This window comes from Thamnophis sirtalis, unplaced genomic scaffold (genome assembly GCF_051295495.1).
Source record: "Thamnophis sirtalis isolate CommonGarterSnake01/CBP01778 unplaced genomic scaffold, rThaSir2_p1.2 scaffold_1, whole genome shotgun sequence".
NCBI lineage: Eukaryota > Metazoa > Chordata > Lepidosauria > Squamata > Natricidae > Thamnophis > Thamnophis sirtalis.
The window spans coordinates 42791902-42807070 of NW_028261381.1; the positions used below are offsets into that span (position 1 = coordinate 42791902).

The 15169-nt window shown below is 35.0% G+C and overlaps 1 protein-coding gene across 1 annotated transcript in view; it reads right to left on the reverse strand.

The window, feature by feature from the left end:
- Positions 1-15169, reverse strand: part of THSD7B (thrombospondin type 1 domain containing 7B) — a 442486-nt gene that overhangs the window by 327341 nt on the left and 99976 nt on the right. The window contains exon 2 of the mRNA XM_087710996.1: positions 55-892. Within this exon, the coding sequence (XP_087567122.1) occupies positions 55-892 (838 nt within the window). The remainder of the gene's footprint in view (positions 1-54; positions 893-15169) is intronic.

Genomic DNA, 15169 nt, shown 5'->3' on the forward strand with positions numbered 1-15169 from the left:
AAATGTAACTGCCTTTCAAGAAAAGATTTGTCATGAATAAAGAGGACAACTTACCTCAATATAGCATTTTTCCCATCATTTCTTGTGCACCTCACCTGCCTTGTTTGATAACCAATTTCTATATCCCAAGCCCTAGAGCTGTAGTGGGACCTAAATTTGTGAGAATGTTGCAAATTTTCAACCATTTCGAGCTTAAAAGTGCTTCGCTCTATTGAATCGGAACTGAAATCCAGAATAGTTCTCCCAACCATGTTAAGCTCTTTCAGATGAGGCAACCGGCATTTACTCCAAGGTCCGACTTTAAGACTGTAGGAATATTCCTCTTCCTCATGAGGACAGGACATGGAAACCTCACAGATCCTGGACTCAGTGAGATTTGGACATTTGCTTCCACCGTAGAGTGGAGGAGCAATAATAAAACGGGTTCTATGCTGTATACTTTTTCCACAATGTTTGTAACATTCAGACCAGGCAGAAAATTCGGATACGACGCAATCTCGCGGGCAAGGTATTAGACAGGCTTGTTCCATAGATGGCTGAGGAGTAAAATATCCACAAATCTCCTTTGAAACCACTGTTCTATTCAACTTTTGTACACATTGCACAGTTCTGTGTTGTAATCCATGCTGTGCAGTTACACACTCTGAAGTCCTTGGTTTGATTTCACCGTGGGCAAAAGGGACTAGAATGCATATGCTCCATTCTGAAACTTCCCACTCAAAGAGTTCAAGGTGCCAATCACATATTTTAAAGCAGCTCCTCTGGCATTCAGGTCTATCACTTTGTTCACAGTTTGAATGATGGGTTGTCCAGCCTTCTGAGTGTACACACCAAACTACTCGGCTCTGAACACCACCTGAACCACAGTCACCAATACATCGTCCCCAGTGACCTAAAAAAGAGAAAGAACAAGAGATCTTAAGGCTAACATCTGTTTTCATTATGAAACAAACAGAAAAGTAGAACATATGATAAAGCTATAGATCAGAGCCCAGTGGTCTAAGAATTGGGTTCATTTCTCTCATGCCTGCAGCTTTCCTCGTCATAACTTTCAGAACTAGAAGGTGAATAAGAGCTCAGAAGGTAAAAAAGAGATGCTTTTTCTTATTTCAGAGGCTAAGAAAAGTTATATGCAAATACATTTATACTAATCATTCAATTTCCTTTAGGAGTGATTAATGTTTTTTGCACATACTAGTAGTAAAAAAAAAGAATAAGTAGTAGTAAGCCAAAGAGAAGGAGGTCTAATTAATCTAATTTATATCAAACCAGTTATAAACTTTCAAAGGGGGAGGGAAGGGAGGAAGATTTAACGATGCTCTCTGTCAGCTTCCCACAAGGAAAGTCAATGGGGAAGCCAGCAGGAAGTCAGAAGTCACTTCTGCACCCACTGCTTTTTTGCCCTTGGTAATTTTGTTTCTCTATTTAAGTAAGGGAATATCTCTGAAATAATGATCCAATGAGAGGCATGGGTTGTCTAGTATAGATATATATTTGCAAATACTACTCTTGTATCTTCTAACAGCTTTGGTCACATTCTGCAATCAAAAGTCAACTCCACAATTACTCAAACCATAATCCAAACCTGTTCACTATTATATTTTTTTCTAAAAATAGACAAACAATAAGCTTTCTTTCTCACATTCATACAATTATAGAAGATCTGTTCAACACAGAAAGATTTACATACTACCTGCCAAGCATAAAAATCATATTACACAAAATTTGCTATCCTGTATCCAGCTATAGTAATCCCTTATCACTTCACATTCATTCTTATTGTCTTTCCTTTTGTATGAAGGGACAATAATTCCACTCATCAGAGGTGGTCTTCAAACTTACTTTCGATAAATGATACATCCTCTCCCTAACAAAGCACCTCCATATTTTAATATCTCTCAAATAAACACAGTCTGCCTTTTATTTTCAGTCCCAACAATTTTCTATAATTTTCAAAGCAATTTTGACTTTCTTTTTCAACTTTTTTTCTTTCTTGGGAGACTTCACTATCATTCCAATATAAATGTCTAAAATAATCCTTCAAGCATTCCCTGTCTTCAGTTTCATGCCGTCATTTCATCACTTTGTTTCAGCCAAAGCACATTTTTAAATTCTTCATCAAAACCACTTATATATTTGCACTGTCACTTTAATCTTAACAATTCCTTACCCTCTTTGACTGCATGCTTTGCTATCTTTTTCCCTATATGTACATTCAGCAAGATCTCTCTCACCTTCATTTTTGCAACAATTATTTTCTTATGTGCATTGCTTCTTATACGCACCCTTTCACATCATAATTCCTTCAAGTATCCTTTTTCATATTTCCCATTAGGATACCTGCACAAACTTATATAACATAATTATTTTTACTGTCTCCCCAGCAGTTTTCCATATGCATTCTGTTGGGAAATTAAACTGTCCTTTCATACAGGAATCATATTTTCTCTTCCTGTAGTCTACATTCAGTCTAGTTTTTCCCCCTTTTCTTTTACATTTCCAAGAAAATACTCTTGAATTTTCAGAAAATAGTTTGAACCACATCAAGAACCACCCAGGATTAAATATGGCAAGATGGAAACCAATGATCTGTAGACCAAATGGAACATAAACATGGTACAGATGTCTTTTTCCCAAATCACATACATTCAGTATATTGCACAATCTCTCTTAAAGCAATCCCTGCGTTTCTGTTTCTTCTTCTTCCTCCTCCTCCTCCTCCTCCTCCTCCTCCTCTTCTTCTTCTTCTTCTTCTTCATCATCATCATCATCACCATCATCATCATCATCATCATTCAAAGAAGCATAACATGCAACTGTCACCAAGCTGTAAATTCATAATTGCACATGCTTTTGCTTTTTACTTTCTTTCTGTTTATAATTTGACTTACACCTTCACTTCCTTGCACATATTTGCTAACTCCAATCCGCAAGACCAGATTACTTTTATTCAAACCTATTACACCATTTACATTTCTCTTAGTTTCACAATATTTATTCATTTCATTTTTAATTAAGTTCTTTTTGTAGTCCTATTAAATTTAAACAAGCTTTGAATTCACATGATAATTCTCTTAAGTAATAGTCATACCGTTTACAAATACTAGTATAACCAAAGCTAAAAGTGAACAAACAGAAAACAAGTGAAAACTGTATTATAGTATATCATACAAGTGAAACATTTAAAATTGATTTTTGTTATATAATTTTGCTTTTCATTTTTAAAGATTAAATCTCTATATATGTTAGGTTAATTTATTTGTTTCCCCAAATCATTTTCCTCAAATTCACGAAAAGCGTGGTCCTGCTGTTGGTTAATATGCTGCTGAATTCTGGCAGCGAACTATCTTGGGAAATTCCAGAAAGCATTTTTATTTTAGAAAAAGCATTAAATATGATGTACCCATCTTCTTTAATTGTAAATTGTCCATCTTGTCCAGTTTAATGAGACTCAAAGTCAAACATGGAAATACTACAAGCTCCATGGATTATTGATTCTAGCTTAATCTAGTGTTGGGTTCAAACTTGTTTGACTACCACATCCACACATTTCCCAAATTTCCTTTGAAAACTAAAGTTCTCAGGAAATCATGATTCCTAAATTTTGCTGCACCCAAAAATGGTTTAAAAAAAAGAACTGGGAGCAGGTGAAGTGGTCAGGGGCGAGACTGAAGGCACAATCACACAGAAGGTAACACGGCCAACTGGAGTCACAAAATTTCCAGCATTTCAAGCCCTTCAAATTATATGATTTGTATGCAGTGTCTTGAGGCAGAATATTAGGGAAAACTGTCCTTCCAGAATGGTCTCACAACTGTGATAGGATGCTGAGATACAGGTATAGACAAGAAGACATGCATTCAGGAAAAGTTAGTAGGCAGTTCTCATACTGGAATAAGGAATAACTATAGATTCGCTCTCTCTCTCTTACTCCCTCCCTCCCTCTTCTCTCCCTTTCTGTGTTATCACATTAGTGTCATATTTATGTTTAAATATGCCTTCCAATTTTCTGTGAAATGAAGTACATGGCTTTAAAAATAGTGTAACAATCCTTCATAGAAAAAGATAGTTATCTGCTGCTATCTTGAAAGCAAGACAAGTACCAAAATTCATAATCTGCTTTCCTATAGTTAGGCAGTCCAATTTTGAGATTCCTATCCAGAAGAATTTTGGAAAAGTATTTTAGTGACACTGATTTTAGTATTGAAGGCAAGACTCAGAGATGGTAGCACAATTCTATAGTCTTTTGTTCCATCAATGAACATGAATTGCACCAGCTTCCTTTTTCAAGAAATTCTGTAACTTCAAAATGCAATGATGATTCTACCGATTGAGCAGAGTATATGTGCATATTTGTATGTAAATCTACAGTACTGTATAGATTAGCTTTGATGACTTACTTCAAAGAATATTAGAGCGTGTCCTTGATAAATGTGACAGATATTTCTACTTCCCTCACAAAATTAAGATTTTTAAGCTACTTAGATCCCTGGAGTAGGTTTCCTAGACATTACAAGTAGTTAACTTGTATCAGCTGCTAATGAAACATTAAACCAAAAATGGCATATTCGGGCACCCTGCAGAAAACAGATCTAACAGCCAAATGCTGCAATATTATATCCACTTAATAGGGAATTAATTTCACGGAGTTAATTTATTTCAAAATAGCTGTAGTTATAGCCTAGGGAGATGCTGTTGACTAGCCCCATAAGTCAAAAAGTGTGAGTGTCCAAAAATCTGACAGGTTTCAATTAAAAATGACATAATTCAAAAGTAAACACACACTCTTCTACTTCTAATCTAAATGAGTAATTTGTTGGTGTTTTATTTTAGAGATATTTGAACTGGATGTGAATTTAAAAAAAACAAAACAAAATAAGACTGCCTACCATCAGACAAATTATAAAAGATATCTCTATCTATATAAAATATATATCTATATGCATAAACTGGGAAGAGTTTATTTTAATATTTTCAGGATATAAAAGTAGAATTGTTGCATCATCTTTTCCATTGTCTAATTTCATACTTAATTTCCAGCATCTGCAATTTAAGAAGGCGGGTGGCAAATATATACAAAACTAATTTGAAAGCTTAAAAGAGCCTGGAGGAACATGAACATTTAATATCAGTTTACACACAAATATTTTTTTTAAATGTAGAATGAATTGGAAATAAATTTGTACAGCAATCACATGTTCAACAAGAATTAAATGTATTAAGAAAATCATTTTCAAAGAGAAATAACCAAGTAAAATGAATACTGAACTATCTGAATCACAGACAGCCTCTCAGACAGCTGGTCATTTGCATTCTTTTTAGAGAGTCACTGAGGCCACTTGGAGACTGACCTGTATCCTCAGGATCAGTGGTGGATTAAGGAACACTGGTGCCCTAAACACTGACAAATCTTGGTGCCCCCACTCCTTTGTACATACTGTACAAATCTTCATTGGGTTTTTTTCTTTCTCAAGTTTGTGGTGCCCCCTTTGGGCCTGGTGCCCTAAGAATGTGCTTAGTCTGCTTAATGGTTAATACATCACTGCTCAGGATCACCTCAGTAGTGCAAATTGGTGTGGCGTGTTCTTGGCTGAAGGATGTTTTGTTCCCTGTGTTCCTTCACTGTTGAAGACAGGTGCAGGCTGTTGGGGATGAGTCTGTGACCTGGATGACTGAGAAGGTCCAAAGACTTTTAGCCATGCACTTTGGGATGAACACCGTTCAAATGGTATGGGGTTATGAACAGATTTCAAGAAAAACTGCATAGTACAGGAAGCATTTGCACTTCATTTTGAGATGCAGACAACAAAGAATCAACTACAACAGTCTTTCTTAAACTGCGAAGGGACACAGGGCAGAAAACATTCTACAACCAAGAAGGCTGCCCAACCGTTTGCACTATTCAGGCGACCCTGAGGACACGTATAAAAATCTCAGTGTCCTCAACGACTCTCTAAGAGAATGCAAACAACCAGCTGTCTGCAAGGAATACAAATCCTCCCGTTCAACACCCTCTAGTCAGAGCTGAAGAAGCTTATTAGATGAGAAGCAAAATATCTTCAAAGAAAAAAACAAAAAAATCCAGTTGCCTCCTGAAAAAGCATCTTTGGGACAACCATGACCTGGATGACTGAGAATCTCCATAGAAGAAGGAGAAAAGCAACCTAGAACTAAGGAGAAATTTCCTGACCGTGAGAACAATTAACCAGTGGAACAGTTTGCCTTCAGAAGTAGTGGGTGATCCACCACTGGAGACTTTTAAGAAGAGACTCGACACCCATTTGTCTGAAATGTTATAGGGTATTCATTTTGGGCAGGAGGTTGGGTTAGAAGACCTCCAACATCCCTTCGGCCCTTTGGAATGAACTACCCCCTGATATCTGGACCCTCCCCACTCTCCTGGCCTTTTCCGTAAGTCTGTTAAGACCTGGCTGTTCCGGCAGACCTGGGGCTGTTGATCTTGACTGAACTTCAGCCCCATTACAATTGAGTGCACGTTGTGTCTCTGTTTTTAAGTCGTTCTGTCTTGTGTTTTAATCTTTTCTAATATATTTTTTTTAAAAAAAATGGGATTGGGCGGCATACAAATCTATTAAAATTACAAAATTACAATTACAAATTCCAATTCTATTATTTTGTTACTATCTGCATGGAATTAAAGCTATAATATTTCCCTCCTGCATATACAATTTTTATATCAATTAACTTTGTAGTTGTTTTAAACTCGAACAACGTATCATGATATCATTTAAAGTGAGTTTTACTTTGAAGCCTCCCTATTCAGAGAAGTCATCGCGATCTGTAATTTCTCATCTACCCTTTAAGAGAACTGGACTAGACAATAGGGAAGATGAAGCAAGAGGAACCTGCTGGAAATAATCCCCTTCCACTCATAAGAGAGTTACAGGAGGTAGAAGCCACTGTTTCCACAATTTTGCAGAGGTAGGTTATTACATTACCAGTTTGTGAAAATCACAATTATCCTGAAATTCTTAACTTCTTGGGTGTTTATTGTCAGGGCTTGTGAACACCAAGCACATGCAGTATATTTTCTGCACAATCACCAACACATTAGCTGCAAGTTTTTAGCTCTCATGACTACAGTATAGAGCTATATGGGTTTTGTATAGACTATATAGTTTTACTTCCAAATAGGTGATAATTAAATCCATTCACTTAAATGGTTTAATCCATTTATAAAGCAATATTTCTCAGCCTTGACAACTTTTGATGGGTAGACTTCAACTCAGCATGAATGGCTGAAGAATTCCGGGCGTTACAAGTGACATGATGGCATCTATAAGTAAAATCCTATGTGATTATTATTCAGTTGTTAATGGCCTGCTCTCATTCCCAACCTCCCCCCCCCCTCTCACACACAGTAAATTTGTATGGGCAAGTATGTAACCATATAATACTCCATATTTAATAAGTTGCACAATTCTTTTATCCAAGTACCTATGTTATTTAAAGAAATTTACCCCATTTGAATTTGTTTAACATGAAAAATAAAAGCCAATGCTATAAAATCCATACACTAAAGAGAAGTAAAGAAAAAACACTGTGTTTTTCTTTACTATGTTTTCTAAGCTTTTTTTGTGCCAGATTCAATTTTTGTAAGGTATAAATTATAAAACTGGCACTAAACCCAGTCAAAAACTAAATAGCAATTTATGCTAAAACAAGTTGGATTCATTTGATTTTAACAGAGTTATTCTTAACATCCCTGTTGTTTTCAGTATCCAGCAATAGTTATAAAAATATTTGCCAATGTAATATTACTATGAAAAATCCATTGTAGCCGATCTGTTATTATACAGTTATTTAACAGCAGGAGATAACTTACAATAATCAGTGCCATTTCCATGGAACTGTTCTTAAAATTATAAACCAGAAGTGACTAGAAACTTTCCTACAATTACAAACTAAAGAGGAAAATATTACAGTGTATTTCTATTACAGCAAACTGAATTTGATTTGGCTTTTATAGAGAAGTTCCTCAGCCCAGGCTGCCAAACTGTAAGTCCTAGATGAATAGGCCCATTATCTAAGATCAACATATGTTAGCAACTACGTTGGTAACACATTTTCAGGCTAGTGGGTTGGGAAATGTCTTTTATGCCTGGGACCTCAATCATGTATGCGAAGCTGATCCTACAGATGGTCAACTTTTGCAGTTTATAACAATATAACTGGAAACAGAAACAAACATGTGACACCTTTTTTTTAAAATCAATGTACTTCATTTTACAGAAAATTGGAAGGCATATTTAAACATAAACATAACACTAATGTGATAACACAACCATCAGGAATACTAATCATCCTTCCAGCTAGAATTTTGCTCAGTTGACAAAAGCTGTCTCATCTCTAAACTCTAGGTTGTAAGTAAGCTTCCGAGGTCTATCGTCCTAACACCCAGCAACGACTGCACTGTCATGCAATGAAAAGGAGACCCATAAAACCTGAGACTGATGTTTCTGGGTGTCTCTTCTACGAACTGCAAACTTCCTAGGAGTCCCTATATGAATTGCAAACTTGCATAAGGAATTTTAAGAAGGTGCAGTTCATACCTGAAAGGTGTAGGGAGTCACAGAATCTTGGAGTCATCTTAGAAATCTAGACCTAAATATGGATGATGCCATTTCTGTAATTTAAAAAATGTACTTTGTGTTTGCATTGAAATAAATTTGTGGGTGTCACAATGTGAAATGGGCATTCTGAACGATTCCTTATTTTCTGGAGATACGGGTAGTCCTTGACTTAATGACCGATCACTTAGTGGCCATTTAAAGTTATGCTGGATCACCAAAAGGTGCTTATGACCCAGATTCATGACCCAGGGCATCCCCCCCCTTTCACATTTTGGCACTCAGCAACCAGGCTGTTTTTACATCCATTTACAGCATCCTGCAGTAACATTACTGTGATTTATGAAGGTTTTTTTTAATAGGAAATTAGCATTTACTTCTGGTTTCTGGCAAATAAAGGCCCATTGTAGATAATGGTTACATTGTGGATGCATTGTGGCATTTGCTTAAAGACCATGGCATTGAATGGTCATGCAAATAAAGACTGCCATATCTGCTTAACAATCAGTGCAAAAGTCATATTGGACACATGGGTGCCTCATGACATAGGTTGGAATTTTTAGGTTCCATTTCTGTCATAAATCAAGGACTAACTGTACTTAGGACTAAAACAATTATTTTAATAATTGCTCTTACCCCACAAATGTTTGAGAAACCAATCCCATGATTTCAAATGAATGAACAACTTATGGACATTTCACCCATCCAAAATAAGCATTCAACTAACTGAAAATGGAAGTACATACACATTTTGCAAAGTCAGGTTATGCTGCATAGGAAGCTTTTTTTGAGCGAGCAGAACATGGATATAATACATACTATTTCCTGACAGTTCATTTTGATATATTAATAATATTACAACATGAATCTCAGTAACTTAACTAGATCTAAATTTGAGTGAAGAAACATATTTTTTTTCGTATCAATGAATGACTGCAATAGGCAGAATACATTTATTTTTCTTATGATGCACCAAATGATTTATTTATGAACCGTTCTCATTACTGAGTACAGAAAAAGGGAATAGCTAATTCAGTTTTGCTTGCCTCAGTAAGGTTTGTGCTGAGAGTTAGACCACGGGAGTCCAACTCTGTTGGGTCTGCAGGACCTATCAGTGGCATTCAGTATCATCAATTATGAAATTCTTCTGGACCACTTGACAGGAATGAGTTTGGGAGAGACCATTTTTTGCTGATTATATCATTTTCTTGGAGCTTTTGGGAATAGTTCAGCTCATGGACAACAGAAAATACTTTTCTTCATGGTTTAACCTTGATTTATCTCTAATTATTTAGCATCTACATCTGATCATCAAGGAAAATGAGGCACTGTCATCAGTATGTCAATAAAACACATTGTATTTCCATGTACCACAAAAAAAAAATGTTTCATATTCTGAATCAGTATCCAAAAGAAATAATGCATTGGTTAAATGCTAATAAATTAAAATGAACAAGATATCCAGGATATGGAAGACAACGTGTTTTGGATAGAATAGTATTTATATGAAACATCACATTCTCAGCCTGGGGTAATTCAAGATTTTACATTGAGAAATTTTGGTGGCACCTGAAGTTAGGACAGCATTTGTCCAATTTAATCATTCATTTCAAACATGATTAAATCTGGATACTGTCCCGTCCAGATTGGACTATTACCTTGAAAAACCACATATGGTGCAGAATGCAACTAGAAGAGTTTTCCTTAGTGCTTTTAGATAGGATAAGAATGGACTAGTTGTTTGTTCCCAAACATAATTCAAAATATTAAGGATAACCCTCAAGGGTTAGGTCCTGAGCAGCTCAAGAACTACATGGTCCCATACTAGCATCTGATGCAGAGGGGTTGCTTTATAGTCCAATAATGTTAGGCTGAAACGATATCATAGGTGATGGAAACTGTGAATGCAGTGAATTGCAGAGTCCTAAACATTTATTGATATACCATAATCTTTATGGACTGACTACGGACGATGGATGATTTGTTCCTGGCCAATGATGAAGCTATTCAGACCGCTACTTTCTGGCACTCAAATACTGCATAATGTCAGTAGTATTTTAAATTCCTTCTGTGTTTTAATGTTTATATTTGTTATATGGTTACTGAAAGTAGTTTTAGTCTATTATACTAATTTAAATATTATATTCTGTCTTTTTAATGTAAGATGTTCTTACATTTTTAGACTCAGAAAATAGATAGATAGAAAGATGATAGATAGATAGATGATAGATAGATAGATAGATAGATAGATAGATAGATAGATAGATAGATAGATAGATAGATAGATAAAAAATAAATCTAGTTTACATTTCATTTTGTTATGGTTGGGACAGGGCTTCCCATCAGTCATACATAAACTTTTATTCTCCACCGTCAAGAGATTAAGTTGACACTCTGCAGCTGTTATGAAGATAATGATATATGCAGAGTGTACAGAGATATCCAACACTCAAATTCAAATGTTATTTCTGCATACACTACACAAGACAGTATCACTACCCAAAGAAAAGTGCTGTTAGATATAGTGAGCTGTTAATTGCATTCTTCCCATGGCTTTTGAGTAGTTTTGGAAATAGCTGGAAACCATTTCTCCTAGATCAATTGTTCTTTGAATTCTATAGCACTTCTGTTTTTTGAGTCTTCAATCTTATGTATGCATACTTGCGGGAAGCTCAACTAAGTAAGAAACTTGAATTGATTCTTACATACAAATGCATAACAATATTCTCTAAACTTCATAAATAAACTGAAAGGACTTACTTTACATAGCGATAAATTACGCCTTGTGTTGTTAAAACAGAAACATTTAATTTTTAATTGTTTTAATAATTGTTCATATTAATTCTCATTTTATTTTTATTGAAATCTACCAAATGACTAAAAATAGAATAAAAGTAAAATGAAACAAAATATAAATAATCAATAAAATAAATTAAAGGTTTATAATAAAGTTGTTACAGGATGTCTTCTCCTTATCCTCCAAATGTACATTTTTGTCCCAGAAGAAAGTATGTATTCTTCTTCACATCTTACACTTCAACATCCATTTATGCCACTTGTTATAATTTAATATTATGTAAATATTATTGACCAGATGGAAATATATGAGAAAAATAAATTTTGGTGTCTCTTTATATTTTCTGTTAGACACAGCAGCAGTTTCTGTTAGACAAATTTTCAGTTTAAACAGCATAGAGAACTCCAGATATTTTTCACTGAACAGTTCTTAGTAATTGGCAATTAATTAGATTCTTTTAAAAACTGTAATGAGCACTTTTTCTCTGTAAATCCATGAGCCATTACCAGAAATAGCTACAGAGAGTGAAATGTATCTATATTTAAAAGAACCCAAAAGAAAATTTGGTATCAAAAAGCCATCTGCTCTTATTTCCAAAGAGGCATATATGTCTTTGATAGTTTTCATTACACCCCAAAATGTGGCTAATTAATAATTAGGATACTTTTTATATATGCCAATCTTTTTAAATACTTCCTTTTTAAATATCTCTTCTTTAGAGGTGATTCAGCAGAGATAGACGGCATATAAAGTTAATACATAAATAATTATTATGCATAAAACCAGGTTTTACCTAAATATATCTAAATTATATAATGGTGGCCAATCAGTGTTTGGTTATGCTGTCTCAAAATTCTAGAGGTTATAGTCCAATTGCATCTAGCTAATAAAATAATGTTTTTTGATATATCTCTCTTCCCCCCACCCCTCCGTGTATGTGTGTCTGTGTCTTAAATCTGAATTGTACTCTATTCAAATATAAGATTCACATTTTTTTATTTTTTACACACTAATCAAAACTTATTTTACTTGTAAAGATTCTCTTCTCTCCTCCACTAATCACTGCATAAATACAGAACTAGGTAATACATGTTATTTATTTGAATTACAACCTGCATTTCTATCAACCAATGGCTCTCAAGCTGGTTTTTAACCAAACTAAAGGATCACAAGTTCAAGGCACAATTTTAAACACCCAGCTCAACTCCAGAGACAAATTTCACTTACATGCTAAAAGCCAGCCTTCCTGAGATGCTATTCATATAAGTAAGTTCCCTTGGCAGAGAACTCCCAAAATTGGAACTAACTCTACTGTTTTCACGCAAATTTGCATGCTGTAATATAGTGTTTTTTGCCACGAACATTTTGAAATATATTTTGGAGTTATTATGCTGAAAACTCATTTGGAAAATGCAAAAAGTTGTGCTTTGTTGTTGTTAGTTACGAAGTTGTGTCTGAGCAATCGCAACCCCATGGAACAATGTTCCTCCAGACCTTCCTGTCCTCTACTATCCTCTGGAGTCCATTTAAGCTCACACCTAAAGTAGCGCTACACAATGTCTAAATGAAGCAAAGCTTAGCATCTTGATAATAGCTTACAGAAGAAAGTATTAATCTAGTTGAGCTTCAGCAAAATTGATGTATGTTTGCAATACTGCCTAACGCCTCTTCTTTGTTGGGCTATCAATTTGTGACCCAGTAGAGTCAACAGAATTGACAAATTACATTCATGAGATACAGCATGTATGACATTAGCCTCCAAAAGCACCCAGTTATGCAAAGTAGTGGAAAACCCTGTTTTTTGTTTTTTTGTTTTCCTAAAAGGGATACAAATGGTATAACTATCTTCTCTGGACCTCAAGCGCTTCCCAAAGATCCAGAAGCATTATGAAACTGTAGGCTTGCTTTGTTATGAAAAAATGCAACCCCATCAAAGAAACAGCAGTACTACTTTTACCTATATATTACTAAAAGTCTTAGATTGCTTGATAGTTTTTAACCTTTAGTTGAATGAAGTGCTGCATCGTAGGCAAAATTTGTCAACAAAGGTATCTCAAATGGGCTAACTTATAGAATCCCACGACACCTTACTTTCAAGGGAATGAAATTTAAGAATTATTTTGCTGGGGAAGGAGGGAGGATAATAATTACAGAAGCTGTATTTCAAAATATCTGGAAGGTATTAGGTTGTCTAAACCCTTCTACTGAAATAGAAGAATAGATCCAGGAACACCTCTTCAAAGAAATTTTAAAAAAATAGCCAGTCTCAGAATTATCTTCCTTGTGAGAGAAATCCTTAACAGAAACAAGATTTTCATCCTTACAATTTCAGCTAGAATTGTAAAGAATAAGCCAGCTCTTGTTTCATAGTGTTTTCTTCATGGACTTTTCTGACCATCCATTAAATATCATCCCTAAGCTTGGCTTCTTTTTTTTCAATTTGGCATCATTTCATCATGAGAGCATTAAGAAATATTATCCCACTGACGAATAACACTATTCTCTAAGCTGGAAAAAATAAACACAGAGAACACTCAGCAATGTATAGATACAGTATATATATATATATATTAAGAGCATAAGCTTTTTCCAAGGAATAACGCAGGAGAACAACTGATGCAATAAATAAGAGAGCGAGTAAACAATAGGAGTAATGTCTCTGGCTATAACTGAAAAATAAAAAGTTGTTCCTTTCTATAAGGGCAAAGCTCCTTCTGAAGTACAAAACTTACTGACACAAGAATTTTCTTTGGTATCCAAAGCACTAACATAAATCTAAGGCATTGAAATACAAGAACATAAAACAGTTTGATCATATTTTCCAGATCCATCCATCCAAAATCTGGGTGCAAAAGTCACAACATTGCAAATCAGTTTTTCTCCAATTGGCAGCTTTTAGTGGGGTGGACTTTAAATCCCAGAATTCCCCAGTGGTATGGCAACATGACAGAAAGCTGCTTCTTCCTTTTGCCATCTAAAGAAGAAACATATTCTTAAGAGGGCATAGCATTTAACCCTAATGTATTATTGTTCTGACCATTTTTTAAAAAAAATCATGGAAATGTTTGAAATGTATAATCAGCTTCTGGCTGCTGTGAATCTTTGCTTTCTTAGCTTCAGCTTCCATAGTAGACCTACTGCACATCCATCACTCAAATCATACTACTAGAAAGTATAGTACTCACAAAGTAAGTACATTTATAAAGGATTTCAGATGACTTCAGGTGGCATAGGAGGAGGAAGAGGAAGAAAAAGAGGAGAAGGAGACATTGTCCAAGCCACAAAGGACATTGGTTCCTCCTGTTACTCAGAGAGCTATGCCTGAGTCCCCATCGGGGGAAAAGGGCGGCATATAAATAAAATAAAATTAAAATAAAAAATAAAATAAACTGTAAAATTAGTGAAGCATTATTTTTAAAGTAGGAGAAAGGGTGCACCTTATATGCTGGCGGTTATCTTAAAGTATCAACTATGAAGTACTACTGCAGCCATACCCTTAATGAAAGGGGAAAGAGTGCTAAAGCAAGAATCAACAAGATGCATTTTATCAGATGAAATCCTTGGAAATTTTATTTATTTATTCCATTTATATTACCTACGTGACTCTGGGTAGCTTCTATTATTAAAAACAACAAGGGGAATTAAAACAAAAATAAACCAAAAGTCATTAAAACCAATAAAAACAGGTTTTCTGTTGGATGAAAAGGGTGAGAAAAAATCTCATGACATCGTCAAATAAAGACACCTGAGACTCATTCAAAATGTTTAAGTCCCACTCAAA